Source organism: Salmo trutta, chromosome 22, assembly GCF_901001165.1.
Source record: "Salmo trutta chromosome 22, fSalTru1.1, whole genome shotgun sequence".
In the NCBI taxonomy this organism is placed as follows: domain Eukaryota; kingdom Metazoa; phylum Chordata; class Actinopteri; order Salmoniformes; family Salmonidae; genus Salmo; species Salmo trutta.
In genome coordinates this window covers 11,805,573-11,825,756 of record NC_042978.1, presented here as the reverse complement: position 1 = coordinate 11,825,756, position 20,184 = coordinate 11,805,573, and the positions used below count along the sequence as shown (strand labels likewise).

The 20,184-nt window shown below is 43.0% G+C and overlaps 2 protein-coding genes across 8 annotated transcripts in view; one reads left to right on the top strand and one right to left on the bottom strand.

Annotated features, from left to right (window-relative positions):
- Window positions 1-3,255, bottom strand: part of tmem259 (transmembrane protein 259) — a 15,895-nt gene extending 12,640 nt beyond the window's left edge. For 2 of the 3 annotated variants that reach the window (XM_029706606.1, XM_029706607.1), the window contains exon 1: window positions 1,936-3,255. In XM_029706606.1, coding sequence (XP_029562466.1) covers window positions 1,936-2,148 — 213 coding nt within the window. In that variant the 5' untranslated portion in view covers window positions 2,149-3,255. The remainder of the gene's footprint in view (window positions 1-1,935) is intronic. The other variant, XM_029706605.1, reaches the window with a different exon arrangement.
- LOC115158087 (mediator of RNA polymerase II transcription subunit 16-like) lies at window positions 3,254-20,184 on the top strand. Of its 5 annotated transcripts, none has more exons than XM_029706601.1 (16): window positions 3,254-3,286; window positions 4,239-4,423; window positions 4,605-4,712; window positions 5,111-5,280; window positions 6,993-7,274; window positions 7,509-7,658; window positions 9,799-9,904; window positions 10,181-10,336; window positions 10,684-10,904; window positions 11,319-11,525; window positions 14,544-14,754; window positions 15,330-15,463; window positions 15,733-15,925; window positions 17,926-18,142; window positions 18,393-18,476; window positions 18,733-18,859. In XM_029706601.1, exons 2-16 carry the CDS (start codon window positions 4,282-4,284, stop codon window positions 18,857-18,859), a joined length of 2,508 nt encoding a protein of 835 aa, XP_029562461.1. In that variant the 5' UTR covers window positions 3,254-3,286; window positions 4,239-4,281. The 5 variants fall into 5 exon arrangements, with proteins under 5 accessions (XP_029562461.1, XP_029562464.1, XP_029562460.1 ...); XM_029706604.1 differs by lacking the exon at window positions 3,254-3,286 and adding an exon at window positions 3,307-3,722 and having other exon boundaries at window positions 4,608-4,712; window positions 18,733-20,184; XM_029706600.1 differs by lacking the exon at window positions 3,254-3,286 and adding an exon at window positions 3,307-3,722.

Below are 20,184 nucleotides of genomic sequence, written 5' to 3'. Positions count from 1 at the left end.
TAAAATAGCTGATTGTTTGAGAAATTTGAATTATGAGATTTTTGTATTTCGCGCCCTGCTATTCCATTGGCTGTTGGCGAGGGGTTCCGCTAGAGGAACGTCTGTCCTCAACATTAAGGGCTTGTAAGTAAGCATTTCACTCTAAGGTTGTATTCGGTGCATGTGACAAATACAATTTGATTAGACTTTTGATTTGATACAAACACTAACAATACCTTCCTAATGAGTTGCACCACCACCCCCATCCCCACCCAGCAGCGAAGTAGTTATTGACACACAAACCGGTGCGCCTGGCTCCTACCATACCCCGTTGAAAGGCACTTCAATCTTTTGTCTTGCCCATTCACCCGCTGAAGGGCACACACACACACAATCCATGTCTCAATAGTCTCAAGGCTTAAAAATCATTCTTTATCCCGTCTCCTCACCATCTAAAGTGATTGAAGTGGATTTAAAATGGTGACATCGATAAGGGATAATATCTTTCACCTGGTCAGCATGTCATGTAAAGAGCAGGTGTTCTTAATGTTTTGTACGCACACACACCTTGACCGCATAAAAACATAATTAACTACCTCTGATAGTTTTTATTCACACAGATAAGGAAAAAAGCTAGGACAGGAGAGCTCTAATGTGATGCCTGTTAAGATGACTCACTAGTGACTAGACTGAGTTGAGGGTCACTGCAATTATAACCCTCTGAAAATGCCTGTCTTTGGTGTTATGCTGCCTGCAACCTTCATGCAGAGCTGATGAGGATGAGTGTGCATTTTGGTCAATGTGTTCCTTTATGCCCTGAGTTGCACAAGCAAAGGCTTTCCCGGGTTTAAGCCTAATCAGAGTTTGGAAAGGCAGGCCCGACTGCAATGATGAAACTCAAGCTAATTACTGGCTATAATAATACATTGTGTAGAATAGATGTGTCAATCATTGACTCTGTTGATGACGAGGATGTGGCTAGAACTAATATATTTGACATGTACAACCTTTCCACCTAATGCTAAGGTTTTTCTTGGTTATTGTTGTGCTGAATCAAACCATTCCTATGCACCAGTGTGATGTGGCACACAGATAAATACGTACATGATTTGTTTATTTGGTCAGAATCTGATGCAATCAAGCGGCAATTGTGGAGGTTGATTACTTATGTTTTACTCAACTGTAAGATCTAAAGCCCACACTACTCCACACATCAAAACAGAGGCAGCAGCAGTAGCAGCAGCAGAACCACTCCAAACAAATTCGGAATTTGGACTGTGGCATGATCACAGGATGCAAAGAACGGTGAGGGCACGCTGCATAGACCCATTCACGTCCCACTTTTGGCAGGTCAAGTTGAGGTTCAACAAACTACACTATAGTTGGGTGAGAAACTAGCCAGCCTGGGGGGTTCCACAAAAACAGTCCATGGGAAGTCCGAAACATACAATTTCAGGACGGTTGGTCATTATGAATGAGACAAAATATCTAAAGGATTGTATTATTAAACATACTTTCCAAACGTGGGTCTGTTGTAGACCTGCTTACCTAATGTCAAAATGCAAGTCCTGCAAGTGCACCATTATGTGGACAAAAAGGAATAACTTGTGGGGGACTTTGACATGAGGTAAGCAGAGATGAATTGGGTCTACAACAGACCCACGTTTGGAAACTGTTTAAGAAGATCCATGAGATTTTGTCTCAAATTCCCCGCCCATCGGCACAGTAATTTGAAATGGAATTGGATTTAACTTCTGGCTTCCCACTGACTTTTTTGTGCAACCCAATACAATTGAAAGCAATGCGAGTGCATGTAACAGAACCGCGTTGCTAAAAGCGCCTACATTTTCTGTAATCATTGGAAGAAGTTACCCTGTGAGAAGCAGAAATCACACATGTACAAAACCTTGACATTGTAGCCTACATGAAGGTAAAATAGTGAGAGGAAAGTCTTACCTTCAATAGGACAAAGAACTCGAAGATTCTTCTGAAAGATGGTGGAAACAATCTGGCATAGGTAACTGCCATCTTGAAGAATAGGGCATGGAAAAGTCTGTCTCGAACATTGATGAGTGGGTTCTGGTTGATATTAGGGTTTCGTATTCTGTTCGCCCCCACATTGTTATTTAGCGGGACGTTATTGTTCACGTTGCCCTGGTTTTCTGACATTGTATGTCTGGCAAGACGACTGATAGTGACTTGCTATCTCAATCCAGTTCAAATGTGGATCTATGTACGCAACTTAATCGCACTGGCACCAACAACTCCAATTGTAGGATGGTGCAAAACTGCATTAACTTAATGCAATAATGCAACTGTCAGTTTACATAGAAAAGTCACAATTGCTAGAGGTGACCAATTTGATGTCTAGAAGGGCTGTGCGTTATATAAAATTTTCCGACATGGTCGTTGTGTATCTGGCATTCTGGCTTAACTCCCAAAGCGCCCCCACTAGCGTAGCTAACGTTCGCTAATGAGTTCCAATACAACTCAACTACTGTAGCAACCTAACAATGGCGCATACAGGAATGTTAAAATATTCTTTACAAATGTCTACTAGCCGTTTTAGGCCTTATAACTAAGCGTCAGTCAACATTCAAACCCCGGCTAATTAACTACCTGCAACATACCATTGCTAACATGCTAGTTAGCACTGGTGGTAAGCAACATTCCGAGGCGAAAACATTGATGATTATGGTGATGTATATTCTTAGTATTGTATGCCAACTTAGCTTGTATGCATTTGTCTCATTGCAATTCACCAGAAACGTCCAATAAAATAAGAAAACGTTTATCAAGTTAGCTAGCACTACCCTGCTCACGCTATAGTGGCTATCTAACGTTCAAGTTCTACGATGATAACCCGTATGTTACTTTTTAGTCGAGGGTTCGCCTCGAAAATGTCGATCATCTCAGTTTGACTTTTTAGATGGACATCGAGTATGATTCCCAATTTTTTTTTTTATTCTACCGTTTGCAATGCTCTCAACCAGTTTAACGATTCCTTAGCATCAACCATTAAGCCTTGAAAACAAACAAGGCAAGTCAAGTTTGACAATAGTCGATTAGCGCGAGCGCCCTCTGTAGATGCAACGTCCATACACTTTTTTATAAAGGGATCATAAAAAATATATACTCAGTGTAAACAAAAATTGACAGATTAAATTGTGATTCGTTTTCGATGAAATTATAATCTACCAAGGAAAACGCAATGTATATAAAAAAAAAATGTTGCAGGCAACTCAAAATAGTTCTACATTCGCCGTAAGGGGTCCTACCGTACCATATTTGTGTTCATGGCTATAAGGTATCCATATTTTGTCAAATTTACGTCAAAAGTTAAATTTTGTTGTATTTTAGCTAACCTTAACCTAATTATCATAATCTGCTGCGTAACGTTCTCGTAACCTGCTATCAAAAGGAAAATATTGTGTTAATTTGACAAAAGCTGTATCTCTTCTAGCCATGACCCATATTTTGTTTTGTAGCAGGATGTTGGATGGGGTGTATTCATTAGTCATATTCCGTTGCAAAAAGTTTTGTCAAATTAACATCAGATTTGCAAACGTTTTGCAACGGAATACGACAACCGGGGAGGGACTTTTTGGACAATTTGTCCAATAGAAACTCTCGTTGCAAAACGTTTTACTTTTGGGAGTAAATGGTTTCCGTTGTAAAATGTTTTGCAACAGGATCGAACTAATTAATACACCCCTGATTTATTGCACAGTGCTAGATAGATGGTAAGGAAATACATTTTAAATCTCACCTACTAGTTCTATGAATAAGAGATGTACATTTAGCTAGATTATTACTATTTTATTATAAGTTCGTCTAACGTAGTCGCTTCATGGTCAGGTTCTCTACATTTTACCATTGCTATATGCTATCTAGCTAATGCTAGCTTGCTAATCAGGATAATTATTTCTATAAACCAGCTAGTTTATGCAAGCATCTAGCTAGCAGCTAATGCATATTAGCTAGTAATCTTTATTACAACATATATTTACATTTGAGTTATTTAGCAGACGCTCTTATCAAAAGCAACCTACATGAGCATATAACGGTTAGCTAACTAAGTAACCTAACGAACTAATAAGTGACGATGTTAGAAGAATACGATTGCAAAGGTGATACAAGCAAATTTGACATGCAGCTAGCTAGAATTATGTCTCTTGCGTGTGTTATATCTGCAAAGTCTAGCCCAATGAAGCCATGCAAAGGGACTGATTAAACATCAATTTCTCTGATTGGACAAGGACTGAAAACACATGCTCAATCAGTGGACAAGTGTATGGCTGAATGATGGAAGTGGCCTATGTTTGTGAGTGGGAGAAGAGACCCAAGAGCAACCACTGTCCATCCATCCCACTGGTGTGTGCCTGGTCCTGCAGGAACCTAGTTGCCTTTACCACAGACCTAAAAAACGAGGAAGATGAGAAAGGTACACAGCTGTGCTTTTGGTACTGATCTTCTGACAGTGTTGATGTTGTTGTGCAAATCAAGCAAATCCCATTGCCCGTATCAGTTTTGATCCTATAAACGGATATCATTTTGCATATGTAATTCAACACCTAGTGACTTGATTAGCAGAACATGCACTGCATCAATTTGCTTTATTTCAGAAGTCAGTCATATGGTCCACATCATTGACACAGAGCACCCATGGGATGTGTACTCCATTTACTCTGGACATGCCGAGGTCATATCCTGTCTGGAGTGGGACCAATCAGGTGGGTCAACATAGTAGTAACACCAAATCCACCCTTAAAAAGAATAATCCACTCAAACTATATATATATATTATATATATATATATATATATATATATATTTTTTATTATTATTATTTTTAATTAGTCCACTGTTGATACAGTCCCAAAATGTTTGGATTCAACAATGAGGTTTTCAAGATATAGGTCTTTCAAAAAGCAAATTGCCACATAATCATGATGATGTGGCAAGTTATTGAAAAGTAGTTTGAGTGGATTATTCCTTTAAAAGTGCAACTGCCCTATCAGTCCAGATAGACATTTAAGTCATTTAGATAGACTAATGTGGAATGCCAGGAAGTGTCCCTGGTGTATTGAGTTTAAAGGTTGCATCCGTTCATGTGTCTTTGTGTGTTCCAGGTTCCAGATTGCTGTCTGCTGATGGAGACGGGCAGATCAAGTGCTGGGCGATGGCAGATCACCTGGTGAACAGCTGGGAGACTTCACTAGGGAGTGCAGTGGACGGAGACCCTATCGTAGCTCTGTCCTGGCTGCATAATGGAGTCAAGCTGGCTCTGCATGTGGAGATGGTAATGAACCAGCTTATTCTCATATTCACAGTGTCTACCAGCTCTTCTCAACTGTCTGTGTGGACCTTATGATTTATTACTTTGTCAGTATTTTATAGACACGTTTAAGAGCATTGGGCCAGTAACTGAAAGGTTGCTAGATCGAATCCCCGAGCTGACAAGGTAAACATCTGTTGTTCTGTCCCTGAACAAGGCAGTTAACCCACTGTTCCTAGGCCGTCATTGTAAATAAGAATTTGTTCTTAACTGACTTGCCTAGTTAAATAAAGGTTTAATTAAAAAAAATGAAACCCTTTACACTCGTACCTGTATACTGGTTGAAAATGGCAGATTTAGACACTGATAAGCGGCTAAATTGGAACGCAGTGGCTGTACAGTAACATGCTATACATGATGTCAGAGCTCAGGGTCTCCGCTTCACAGCTCTGTATGGGTTTTGACTGATAGCCGTTCTGAACATGAGCACTGCACTTGACAAGAAGTTGCCCCCATTCCTCGCGCTAATTGGGCAACTTCTGCAAATGTTTTGTCTGAGTGAGGGAAGCTGTAAATTACGAGGACTCAATGTATTTTGAAAGATGATACATTGAGGATTATAATAAATACAAGCAAGCCAAACACCTGTGAGTCCATATGTCCACTTCTCATTTCCATATCATAAAACCTATGTAATACACAGTGTCAATGTTTATGAACACAATGTTTGATGTACAGTTACAAGATGACATGGCTTTACACCCTACGTTGTTCTGAACAGAATGAGCCTGTTTGTTGTATGTTGAAGAAAATTTGCCGCGGACCACACATCAGAATGCACTCATGACTCCATTCTACGCGCGCCAAAATTACGATCTGCTTCTCTGAATTGCCGTATGAAGCCTAACACTGTAAAATTGTATTTTATCATTTAGCTAGTCATGTTGACAATAGAGAAAACTTTCAAATGATGCCCACCTGACCCAGATTGCGATTTATAATGGACCGTTTTTGGATTGCGTAAGCAACAACAGTAATTGTGTAAAGGCGGGAATGCAGGGCTGGGTTCACGTCAAAACAACTTAAAGTTAGGAGAGATAAAAAAATGCACCTTATAGTTGAAGACTCTTCTTTGAGTCATAAAAATGCATAAAAATGACTTAGGAACTGTGCACACTTTGAAGATGTGTGGCCACTTGGAAACACCAGTTAGACCTTTTTTTGCCTTGTGTTGCACCTACTCCAAATTTTCCAAGAATATTCTTATTATGTTACTGAATGTATCCAGAGTATTTTCAGATTTCGTTATGAACAAATGCTGCAAAAAGTACAGTAAATGTAAAATGCACATAAAATCAACAGTGTAATGTTTGGATTCAGTCTTGTGTCAGGTGAACTGTTGTGTCCTCACCTTTAGTCTATTCTTTTCCCATAATCTCCTAATTGTTCCCTTTTTAATTTCTACAATGGTTATGCATATGCTTTCCATATTTCTTCTGTAAGAAACATTTCAATTTAGTCCTGTATAGGCTAATTCCCACGAGTTTAAGGGGTTAAAGCACTTGAGATCTGCCAGTACTGTATATGCCATTATTTGGCAGGGGTGCTGTAAAATGGCTGTGTAGCACTGCATATAACAAGCATATACAGACATATCTGTAATTTGCCACTTAGTTTGTTGAAATGTGCTACTACCCACTCTCTCTCTACCTCTCCTCCAACCTTCCCCCACCCAGTCGGGCTCCACCAACTTTGGGGAGAAGTTTTCACGGGTCAAGTTCTCGCCGTCTCTCACACTGTTCGGGGGTAAGCCCATGGAAGGTTGGCTGGCAGTGACTGTGAGCGGCCTGGTCACGGTGTCCTTGCTGAAGCCCAACGGTCAGCTGCTGACAGCCAGCGAGAGCCTGTGTCGCCTGAGGGGCCGTGTTGCCCTGGCCGACATCGCCTTCACCGGCGGGGGCAACATCGTGGTGGCGGCAACGGACGGCAGTAGCTCCTCACCTGTGCAGTTCTACAAGGTATTAGCTAGCAATGATATTACAACATAATCTTTTAACATTACTGGCTAACAGCAGAAGTGCTAGCCAGTTGTCGTGTCTCTGATAAGTCTGGCAAGCGGCACTGTACAAATGCTAATGCATTTTCTTTTCTTGTAAAGAGGGTTTAATGCACGATAATATCAAGTTTTACTCCAATGTAATTTATCAAGTAGTACTATTATTGCAATGCCATTATCGTGATCCTTACTCAAGGTGTGCGTGAGCGTGGTCAACGAGAAGTGTCGCATCGACACGGAGCTGCTGCCCTCGCTCTTTATGCGCTGCACCACAGACCCGGTCAGGAGGGACAAGTACCCGGCCGTCACACACCTCAAGTTCCTCACCAGGGAGAACTCAGAGCAGGTGAGAGACACACACTGTGAACACGTTGTCTTTCCAAGTGTCCTTTATTTGGAGTTCTTTCCATCTTTATCACTTACCAGTACAACATAAACTCAGCAAAAAAAGAAACCTCCCTTTTTCAGGACCCTGTCTTTCAAAGATAATTTGTATAAATCCAAATAACTTCACAGATCTTCATTGTAAAGGGTTTAAACACTGTTTCCCATGCTTGTTCAATGAACCATAAACAATTAATGAACATGCACCAGTGGAATGGTTGTTAAGACACTAACAGCTTACAGACGGTAGGCAATTAAGGTCACAGTTATGAAAACTTAGGACACTAAAGAGGCCTTTCTACTGACTGAAAAACACCAAAAGAAAGATGCCAGGGTCCATGCTCATCTGCGTGAACGTGCCTTAAGCATGCTGCAAGGAGACATGAGGACTGCAGATGTGGCCAGGGCAATAAATTGCAATGTCCGTACTGTGAGACGCCTAAGACAGCGCTACAGGGAGACAGGACGGACAGCTGATCGTCCTCGCAGTGGCAGACCACGTGTAACAACACCTGCACAGGATCGGTACATCCAAACATCATACCTGCGGGACAGGTACAGGATGGCAACAACAACTGCCCGAGTTACACCAGGAACACACAATCCCTCCATCAGTGCTCAGACTCCGCAATAGGCTGAGAGAGGCTGGACTAAGGGCTTGTAGGCCTGTTGTAAGGCAGGTCCTCACCAGACATCACCGGCAACACCGTCGCCTATGGGCACAAACCCACCGTCGCTGGACCAGACAGGACTGGCAAAAAGTGCTCTTCACTGACGAGTCGCGGTATTGTCTCACCAGGGGTGATGGTCGGATTCGCGTTTATCGTCGAAGGAATGAGCGTTACACCGAGGCCTGTACTCTGGAGCGGGATCGATTTGGAAGTGGAGGGTCCGTCATGGTCTGGGGCGGTGTGTCACAGCATCATCGGACTGAGCTTGTTGTCATTGCAGGCAATCACAATGCTGTGCGTTACGGGGAAGACATCCTCCTCCTTCATGTGGTACCCTTCCTGCAGGCTACCTGACATGGCCCTCCAGCATGACAATGCCACCAGCCATACTGCTCATTCTGTGCGGGATTTCCTGCAAGACAGGAATGTCAATGTTCTGCCAGCACGTCTGGGACCTGTTGGATCGGAGGCTGAGGGCTAGGGCCATTTCTCCCAGAAATGTCCGGGAACTTGCAGGTGCCTTGGTGGAAGAGTGGGGTAACATCTCACAGCAAGAACTGGCAAATCTGGTGCAGTCCATGAGGAGGAGATGCACTGCAATACTTAATGCAGCTGGTGGCCACACCAGATACTGACTGTTACTTTTGATTTTGACCCCCCCCTCCTTGTTCAGGGACACATTTTTCCATTTCTGTTAGTCACATGTCTGTGGAACTTGTTCAGTTTATGTCTCAGTTGTTGAATCTTGTTATGTTCATACGAATATTTACACATGTTAAGTTTGCTTAAAATAAACGCAGTTGACAGTGAGAGGACGTTTCTTTTTTTCTGAGTTTATGTATTCAAACAGTGTAGAGCATACTTTTAATTAAGGCTGGCACAATTACCGTATAACCGTGTGATGGACGGTTATGAATGAAGACCATCATGAAAATAAAATAACAGTCATAACCGTAAAAAAAAAAAAACCGCTGACTGAAGACAGGACAGCCGGACATTGGTGCGTTTGAGTCCGTTTCTGCAGTAACATGGACTCTACAGTAACTTGGACTCTACATCGTGATGAAACTTTGTTGCTCCTTGCTGAAACGAGCCAGGTGTTGTAGCTAACGAGTCTTTGGTTGCCTATACAATGCCCCCCTCCCTGCAGCAGCAGCACATGCAGTCAGGAGTAGGAAATGTGCGTCTTTGGAATTTATTATAATATTTGAAAATGTCTTTATCTCTTTGCTATTCGAAAAGTTGTTATGGTGAACGCAGTCATTTGGCTGACCAATAACCAACATCCAAAAATCCAATACCGTCACAGCCCTACTTTTAATGAATGATACAAAGTCCTGTTAAATTGCAGGGAGTGTTAACCAGTTGACTGAGGTGTGTGTGTGTGTGTGTGTGTGTGTGTGTGTGACTATGATATTAATACTCTTTTAGGTGCTGTTGTGTGCCTCCAGTCAGACGGGCAGCATCGTAGAGTGCTGGTCACTGCGAAAAGAAGGCCTCCCTGTTAATAACATATTCCAGCATCGCTCACCAGTAGGTAAGGAGGAGAACAACAAAAACCAGGAACAACTCTAATGGAAAATATAAGTATAGCTATAGGGGGTATCTCAATAGTTTAAAGTTGTTTCCAATCGTCCACTTTCTTTAAAGAGCTGAACAGTTGACAGTAAATTCTCTTTAGGAATCCTCCATTGTGTTTTCAGATCAATACAGTTTAAGGAAAGGAGACCAGTTAATGATTCCACAATTGAGGTGCCCCCATAAAGACACAGACACAACCCTTACTCACCCTTTCTCCTCTCCATCCCCACAGTGGGTGAGAAACAGCCGATGATCTTGAAATGGCGCATCCTCTCAGCCACCAATGACCTGGACCGCGTGTCGGCCGTTGCTCTGCCCAAGCTGCCCATCTCCATCTCCAACCCTGACTTAAAGGTGGCATCGGACACAAAGTTCTGCCCAGGCCTCGGTAAGTGCCCAATAACCCATCATTGACTCTCCATATCTACTCTTGATTACTTCGGGTGGCAGCATACTCCTTTCCAGAATGTTGATTTGCGGTACTATTAAACCCACCAAAGAAGAAGTCATTCTACGCTCAAGAAACATGGTCGGGAAGTGGGAGCTACATTGAATGTGTCCCACACAACATAGTTGTATCAAGACAGATTGAAGTATAATGGCAGAGAAAGTGTGTAATGTTATACACTCACTGTGTTGCCCCTGTCTGTGTGTACCGCTGGTGTCAATGTCCACCTCTGAAGATCAATAAAGTTAATTACATTTGATGTGATTCTGTGTGGTGGTCCCTCCCAGGCCTGGCCCTAGCCTTCCACGATGGCAGCATCCAGATCCTCCACCGGCTGTCCCTCCACACTATGGGCGTGTTCTACGGCTCCTCCTCGGGCTCCTCCCAGCGGCCCGGGGAAGAGCCGGCCATCAAGCGGCAGCGTGCCGGCGGCCACACCGTCCACTTCAAGGCCCTGCAGTTCTCCTGGACCTCGCTGGCCCTGGCCGGAGTGGACAACCACGGCAAAGTGAGAGACGGTAGCACGAGTTAGCTAGTTGGAGCGCGTCAATGCGTTCAGATCCGTTGACTATGCAGGGACCTTAAAATGTCCCACACACTACCGTATCACCCTTTTATCTCGGTAGATGATAGTATTGCTTAGATGGCTCATGTTTAAAATTTTTAAAAAAAAGGCTAAATATTGTATTTGTACCTTCAATGTCCCTTGAATGTCAACCAGCAACTGGCGTTAAAGCTTACAGCAGTGTGGGGTCTAAAGGCAAAATAAAAACTTGAATAACTTTATCCTCTCTAGCACCAATAAGCTATCCATATCCCTGTCCTTAATTCTGGTAATCAGGCGAGCCCCCAGATATGAACAGCAACAAAAAAACTCCAGGCAAATTTTTGATCTCCGCTTTGGCTCTTTCCCCCTCCTCAGCTGCACATGATCCGTGTGTCTCCCTCCATGGGCCAGATGTTGGACATGAACACACTGCTGCGCCACCTGCTGTTCCTGCTGGAGTACTGCATGGTGACAGGCTACGACTGGTGGGATGTGCTGCTCCACGTGCAGCCCGGCATGGTCCATAACCTGGTGGAGAAGCTTCATGAAGAGTACATGAGACAGAACCAAGCCCTGCAGCAGGTAGGTGGACCAGGGTCGTGTTCAGTAGGGAACGCCGTAGTGAAATGTTATGCAACGGGAAATTGAAATATACACTAAATATACAAAATTATGTGGACACTCCTTCAAATTAGTCGATTCGGCTATTTCAGCCACACCCGTTGCTGACAGGTGTATAAAATCGAGCACACAGCCATGCAATCTCCAGAGACTAACATTGGCAATAGAATGGCCTTACTGAAGAGCTCAGTGACTTTCAACGTGGCACCGTCATAGGATGCCACCTTAAAACCTCTTGAGGACAGATGTTCCGCTAGCGGAACGCCTCGCCAAATATCCAATGGTAGAGCGTGGCGCGAAATACAAAACCTTAAAAATGCTATAACTTCAATTTCTCAAACATATGACTATTTTACACCATTTGAAAGATAAGACTCTCGTTAATCCAACCACGTTGTCCGATTTCAAAAAGGCTTTACAGTGAAAGCAAAACATTAGGTTATGTCAGGAGAGTACCCAGCCAAAAATAATCACACAGCCATTTTCAAAGCAAGCATATATGTCACAAAAAACAAAACCACAGCTAAATGCAGCACTAACCTTTGATGATCTTCATCAGATGACACTCCTAGGACATTATGTTATACAATACATGCATGTTTTGTTCAATCAAGTTCATATTTATATCAAAAACCAGCTTTTTACATTAGCATGAGATGTTCAGAACTAGCATACCCACCGAAAACTTCCGGTGAATGTACTAAATTACTCATGATAAACGTTGACAAAATACATAACAATTATTTTAAGAATTATAGATACAGAACTCCTTTATGCAAACGCTATGTCAGATTTTAAAACAGCTTTTCGGCGAAAGCACATATTCTGAGTACATAGCTCAGCCATCACAGGCTAGCCTTCCCTGTAGCTCAGTTGGTAGAGCATGGTGTTTGCAATGCCAGGGTTGTGGGTTCGATTCCCACGGGGGGCCAGCACAGAAAAAAAAAATGTATGAAATGAAATGTATGCATTCACTACTGTAAGTCGCTCTGGATAAGAGCGTCTGCTAAATGACTAAAATGTAAAATGTAAATGTAGCTATTCAGACACCCGCCAACGTCGGGGCAACCTAAACTCAGAATTACTATTAGAAAAATTGGATTACCTTTGCTGTTCTTCGTCAGAATGCACTCCCAGGACTTCTACTTCAACAACAAATGTTGTTTTGGTTCCAAATAATCCATAGTTTATATCCAAATACCTCCGTTTTGTTCGTGCGTTCAGGTCACTATCCGAAGGGTAACGTGCGAGCGTATTTCGTGACAAAAAAAATCGAAATATTCCATTACCGTACTTAGAAGCATGTCAAACGCTGTTTAAAATCAATTTTTATGCTATTTTTCTCGTAAAATAGCGATAATATTTCAACCGGACAACGTTGTATTCATTCAAAGAGGAAAATAATAAAATGGCGAGGTCTCGTGAACACGCATCTCCAGTCTCACTGTCCCCAGGCAGACCACTTACAAACTCTGCTCCTGTTATCTGCCCAGAGAGACAGGAGATGCGTCATTCCGCTTTCTGAAGGCTTTAGAGAGCCAATAGAAGCCTTAGAAAGTGTCACGTAACAGCACAGATGCTGTATTTTCAATAGAGATGCAACAGAAAAACTACAAATTGTCAGACAGGCCACTTCCTGCATGGAATCTTCTCAGGGTTTTGCCTGCCATATGAGTTCTGTTATACTCACAGACACCATTCAAACAGTTTTAGAAACTTTAGAGTGTTTTCTATCCAAATCTATTCATTATATGCATATTCTAGTTTCTGGGCAAGAGTAGTAACCAGGTTAAATCGGGTACGTTTTTTTATCCGGCCATGAAAATACTGCCCCCTATCCACAACAGGTTTTAACAACAAGTCAGTTAGTCAAATTTCTGCCCTGCTAGAGCTGCCCCGGTCAACTATAAGTGCTGTTATTGTGAAGTGGAAATGTCTAGGAGCAACAACTGCTCAGCTACGAAGTGGTAGGACCGCTGAGTGTTGTAACTCATAGTGAGTAAAAATCATCTGTCAGTTGCAACACTCACTACCGAGTTCCAAACTGTCTCTGGAAGCAACTTCAGCACGTGAACTGTTCGTCGGGAGCTTCATGAAATGGTTTTCCATGGCCGAGCAGCCACACACAAGCCTAAGAACACCATGCGCAATGCCATGCGTTGGCTGGGGTGGTGTAAAGCTCACCGCCATTGTACTCTGGAGCAGTGGAAATGTGTTCTCTGCAGTTATGAATCACGCTTCACCATCTGGCAGTCTGACGGACTAATCTGGGTTTGGCGGATGCCAGGAGAACACTACCTGCCCGAATGCATAGTACCAAATGTAAAGTTTGGTGGATTAGGAATAATGATCTGGGGCTGTTTTTCATGGTTTGGGGGAAATCTTAACGCTACGGCATACAATGACATTATTTCTGTGCTTCCAACTTTGTTGCAACAGTTTTGGGAAGGCCCATTCCTGTTTCAGCATGACAATACCCCCATGCACAAAGTGAGGTCCATACAGAAATGGTTTTTCGAGATCAGTGTGGAAGAACTTGACTGGCCTGCACAGAGCCCTGCCCTCTACCCCGAGACAGGCCTAATCACCAAACATCAGTGCCTGACCTCACTAATGCCTTTGTGGCTGAATGGAAGAAACTCCCCGCAGCAATATTCCAACATCTAGTGGAAAGCCTTCCCAGAACAGTGGAGGCTGTTATAGCTGCAAAGGGGGGACCAATTCCATATTAATGCCCTTGAGTTTGGAATGAGATGTTTGACGAGCACATACTGTCCACGTACTTTTGGTCATGTAGTGTATGTTCTTATCGGACAAATTTGGGTGTTAGTTGACATTTCAAAACACAACCCAGGGATCCCCACTGCAGGGCATTAGGTTTGACAAACTGAAATGTGTGACAATGAAGGGATGGAATTGTTTGTTTTTATAATATACTCTGTGTGTGTGTGTGTGTGTGTGTCTGTCTGTCTGTGGTAGGTGCTCTCGACACGCATCGTCGCAGTGAAGGCCTCTCTCTGTAAGCTGTCGGCGGCTACGGCGGCGCGAGCCTGCGACTTCCACGCCAAGCTCCTCCTTATCGCCATTAGCGCCACCCTCAAGTCCCTGCTGAGGCCCCACGTCCTCAACACGCCAGACAAGAGCCCCGGGGATAGGCTGGCAGAGATATGCGCCAAAAATACTGACACTGGTGGGAGGACTAGCATCACTACCATTATACCTGTATAATCAATGAATAGACGGATCCTACTTCGGACACCAATTTCACTTAAAGGTGCAATATGCAGGAATTTCCTGGTTGCTAAAATTAGAATATTTCAACCAATGTATAGTGTAGAGAATCATTGTACCATCTAAACTGCTGTGAAATATCTTTTCAATAACCAAAAATATTGTATTTTCAGCTGTTTTGAAGCTGGTGTACAAAACCAGAAGTAAAAGAAGCAAAAACTACATTTAAGAATGGGAAGCATAGAAATGGCACACATAGAAATGACGCGGTAGATATGTTCTATGTGAATTTGGTCTGTTCGACCCAAAAAGTTACAAAATGCAGCTTTAATATAAGGCTGGAACTCTTTTCAGTTTGTAACCGAGCTTGAGTTGTACATAGTGACCTGTTGTTATTGTTGACCAGACCGATTCTGTAGGCATAAGGCTGTGTTGCTGGCCCTCCTATCTGCTAGCTAGTACCTACAATTATGGGCCGTTTTATTTCAAGACGTCCGTGATTCTGGTGGAGATTGACCTTCCCCCTCTCCGTAGATATCGATAAGGTGATGATCAACCTGAAGACAGAGGAGTTTGTGCTGGACGGCCCCCCGCTCCAGTCTCTGCAGCAGCTCATCCAATGGGTGGGAGACTTCGTGCTCTATCTGATGGCTAACCTACCCAATCAGGTGGGTCTCCAGTGCACCACCATTTGTGTGTGGATTTACTCCTACATTTCCATTAACTCGAGCTATCGGTGTAGGCCTTTTCACAACGTGCTGAAAAATTGTGCAACGCTCCAGAAACCCATGCTTACCACATTTGATATTAATGATATGATGTTGCATTGAAAGAATGTAGCGTTCTATCGAATGGTAGAGTTGGTGCCAGTATAGAGTGTGTGTCTGTGCTGTCTGTCTCTATCCGTCTGTCTGTATTAACCCGTGTCCTCTCTCAGGGCTCCATCGTGCGTCCCGGCTTTGGGTTCCTGCGCGACGGCTCGTCCCTGGGCATGCTGCGTGAAATGATGGTGATGATCCGGATCTGGGGCCTGCTGAAGCCTGGCTGCCTGCCCATCTACACGGCCACCTCGGACAACCAGGACAGCATGTCGCTCCTCTTCCGCCTGCTCACCAAGCTCTGGCTCTGCTGTAAGGATGGGGCGAACATGCGTAGCTGACTATGTGGATGCATGGGGTGTACACTACCGGTCAAAAGTTTTAGAACACCTACTCATTCAAGGGTTTTTTTTCTGGCTTTCGAAACATATGGCCCTTCTCTTTCATCAGCCAGAAAGAATCCTTCAAATAAAAAACACACACTTACTGTAGAAGTTTTTGATCCGTACAGACATGGGTGGCTGCAACCGACAAAACTAGACTTCCCGAGTTATGCTTGCACACGGGTGTTCGGAGCAGCTAGGTGGCTAATTAACCCAGGTGCTCGTCTCTCGTCTTCCGTAAGCAAGCGCTATAACATGGAGATATGGCCGTGTGGGAACCCTAACCCTATCAAGGTGTGTATCAATTTAACCTTTAGTTTTACTTCAATTTTAAAACATTGCTTCCAAAACCGTACCGCAAGCGACGCGTTAATGTTCATATTGAGCGTCTAGGCTCTTAACAAAACTCCTCCCTACAGAAGACTCCTTCATCCATGATCAAGGGCTACAATGAACATTGATTCTGGAAAATGAATGTTCAGTTTCTGTTGTGTGCGGCATTGCGGTACCACATACTACTAGTAGGATTTTAACCACAGACTGTAATACTAGCCATCTAGTCTGCGTTTTACAAAAGTGCAATGAGCATAAAATACAGTTATATAAGGATTTGGCAACTCGTTCTTATTCTGAGAAATAAGGTAGGCCACTTGATTTCAACATCTGAACAAAGTGGACAGGCTAGTGTGCTGTTCAAACAGTTGGAGAAGGACAGAGGGGTGTGTTCATAACAATTCGACTGTTCTGCCTTGTTAGCTAACAAATAGATCCAAGTTGGCTAGACTTTAAATAGAAAGATTAACTGGCTACTCGGTAGCATGTGGGCTTGTGCTTGAGAGGTTGTTTATGAGGTCTGTTCATTTTCTATAATGCCTGCTACAAGAAGTTGGACATTATTAGTGAATGTGCATTGTGCATGATTGTGGTTACATTTGTAAACAAAAGAGACAGACATGAAAACCAGATCAGTGATTATTGTAAAAATGATAAAATAATGTCATTATTAGTGGGTCTTATGCTTGTTGAAGGGTTATATTTGGCCTAGGTGTCATTTCACAAGCCCTGAATTCATTTGATTATTGCTGACTGTTTAAAATGCAGTGTATTTTATTTAATTTAACTAGCTTATTTAGAGAACATTACAAAAAAAAATCTAGTTATGATTTTTAGGCCATATTGCCCAGCCCTAGTAGTCATCCAGGAACTGGGTTGGAGAGCCCTGCCCAATATCCAAAAGTATTTGGACAAATTCACATATGTGTATTAAAGTTGTCAAAAGTAGCATGCAATGACTACATCAAGCTTGTGACTACAAATTTGTTGGATGCATTTGCAGTTTTCTTTGTTTCCGATTATTTTGTGCCAAATAGATGGCTCAATAATGAATTGTGAATAATGATGAGTGAGAAAGTTATAAATATCATACCAACCCCCCCCAAAAAATGCTAACCTCCCCTGTTATTGGTAATGGTGAGAGGTTAGCATGTCTTGGGGGTATGATATAAAATGCTAACCTCCCCTGTTATTGGTAATGGTGAGAGGTTAGCATGTCTTGGGGGTATGATATAAAATGCTAACCTCCCCTGTTATTGGTAATGGTGAGAGGTTAGCATGTCTTGATATGATCTTTGTGCCTCTAACTTTCTCACTCATCATCATTTCTCACTCACTCGTCACAAGCTTGATGTAGTCATTGCGTGCTAGGAATATGGGACCAAATACTACTCACTACTTGGTCAAATGGTTCACACGATATAGATAACAATGCCCTCAAATGAAAGCTAACCTTCTGCACATTAACCTCATAGTCATTGTATCATTTTAAATCCAAAGTGCTGGAGTACAGAGCCAAAACAAAACGTGTTGCTGTCCAAATATTTTTGGACCTCACTGTATGTGTGCCTGTCCTTCACCCATGTATGTCTCCAGCTCGGGACGAAGGCCACCCCCAGGAGCCTGATGAGCCGCTGATAGACGAGTGCTGCCTGCTGCCCAGCCAGCTGCTGGTGCCCAGCATGGACTGGCTGCCCGTCAACGACGGCATCATCTGCAAGCTGCAGGGCAAGCAACCGCTGCGGCTGCAGTTTGGCAAGCCCTACAGCCTTCCGGGTCTCAACTCCACCGCCCAGGTGGAGATCTTCTCTAGGTGAGACCCACAGGAGCAGGCTAGCTGGCATTTAGAAAAGTTTTTTTTAGGGTACCTGGTAGACTTTTTAGGGTTACAATTGGGGATAGTGCTCAAGTGACCAAGGCAGTAGCACTGTACTATGTTGCGGCGAAAAATCTAAATTCACAGTTGTCATTGGATCACTATTTGGGGTCAAAGGTCAGATGAAGCTCAGCCTGCTATAAAGTTGAAAAAGTAACAGCCCATTTGCTAAAATGTGTGTTTCCAGGAGCCCAGGGGCCCAGAGGATGGATAATCTACGTTGTCTCCACATGGGAGTCTGCCCCACAGAGGAGAGCAAAGCCTGCACCCGGTCAGACACCACTTGCTCTTTCACCCACTCCCTAGCACTTGCATCTTTCCCGTATTTCTACCTTAACATGATATCATAACATCAGCATATCCCTCTACATGTAACTTTACACTTTAAGAACCTTTTTGTTGGTCCAAAGCAAGCAACAATTTGAAGATTGTCTTTTCCCGACCCTGCTTTTTCAGCCTTTTTCAATATTTATTCACTCTCTCTCTCCCTATTTCTCTCTCTCTTTCTTCCTCTCTCTCCATCTCAGGTGTGGCTGTGTGACCATGCTCCGCTCGCCCAACAAGACCAACGCAATGAAGCAGTGGGAGCAACGCTGGATCAAGAACTGCCTGTGCGGAGGCCTCTGGAGAAGGATTCTCTCCACACTGTCCTGAGATCAGTCAACGGACAACTATTGACTCTGACAAGCCCATGGCCACGGCAAACCCTGACTCTAGATCAGCCTTTGGAGTTTGGACAGTAGATTGCACAGCACTGCTGCCTCCTAGCAGATATCACGAAGGACAGATTCCATATCCAATATGATGAAGTATTGGATATCGATGCAGTTGTATTGCACACATCACCATTTGGAAAGGCTGTGATCATGCCATCATTGTTTCCTACCTGTAAGTAGGAACCACGTTTTTCATGTGTCTTTTTATATTCAAACGCGTGTCAAGAAAATAAAGCTTCTTGAGGACCTTACGGTTGAGAGGTGTGACTTTTTACTTTGAATCCTATTTGGACGCTTTTGCTCATATTTTCATGTAAATTGTGCATTGATGTCAATGGGAGATTTGCGCAATAATTAGGATTTGGCCCTTGGTGGTTTGTGTCAGATGTAGTTGGAGATTTGTGCCACATGGGGGCTCTAGACATCTCGTGTGTGTGTGTATAGAACCTAATCTGGTTTTAGTCCTGTCATGTGCACCAGGGATTAGATGAAGGAACTAATAATGCGTGGAATTAACTGAAGATGGTTTTATATCAAAATGAAGGGTTTTACTTCCCACTCCCAGAAGAGGTTCTGTTTAATAAAAAAGGACTAGAGATTTTTCAAACACAAATTATTTTCTTTGAAGTCATATCTCAGTCCCTGAAATAGCTGGAATGAAATTGACTGTCTAGTCTGGCCAATTTTGAAAGATCTTGTCTAGCCAATTCAGGGTAAAGAGTGTCGGTTTTTATTTAAATTGACCAGAAGATTTAAACATTTCAAAGCATGATTTAAAATGTACTTTCATCTATATCATTTTCAAACACAATTTTGTCCAGGTCCAAGTGAAATGAGATTGATTTAACCAGGGAATGTCTCTGAATCAATTTTACAAGAGAGAACTGCCTGTCTATTTCCCAATAGTATAAAGTCAAAGAAATTTGCACTCAAATTAATACTTCCTATGGACCACTGTTTTACATATTATCAGAAGAACCGCTTGGTTCACCCCATAAAACAAAAGAATATATTAGACGAACTCCCCTCTATATTCAACCACCAAAATAGCGCCTCCTACCATTGGCACACTGCCCACCTCAACCAAACCCCTTCAGGTGAACTCTGTGCCCTCCTGTCTTTCGCTCCGTTGTGGTTCGCTGCTTGCCCTCGCCTCATGAGGTCTCCACACAATCAGGTCACCTTGATGGGGGCACCTTTCTGAGATGAAGCCAATTTATCCTGTCTATCTCCTGTTGGACAATAAAGTTGTATTATGTTCTG

Coding starts and splice junctions, on each gene's coding strand:
- LOC115158087 (XM_029706603.1), top strand. CDS start 4,282: ATGATGGAAGTGGCCTATGTTTGTGAGTGGGAGAAGAGACCCAAGAGC. Junction 7,275..7,508: donor CACCTGTGCAGTTCTACAAG/GTATTAGCTAGC, acceptor TCCTTACTCAAG/GTGTGCGTGAGCGTGGTCAA. Junction 18,477..18,732: donor GAGAGCAAAGCCTGCACCCG/GTCAGACACCAC, acceptor TCTCCATCTCAG/GTGTGGCTGTGTGACCATGC.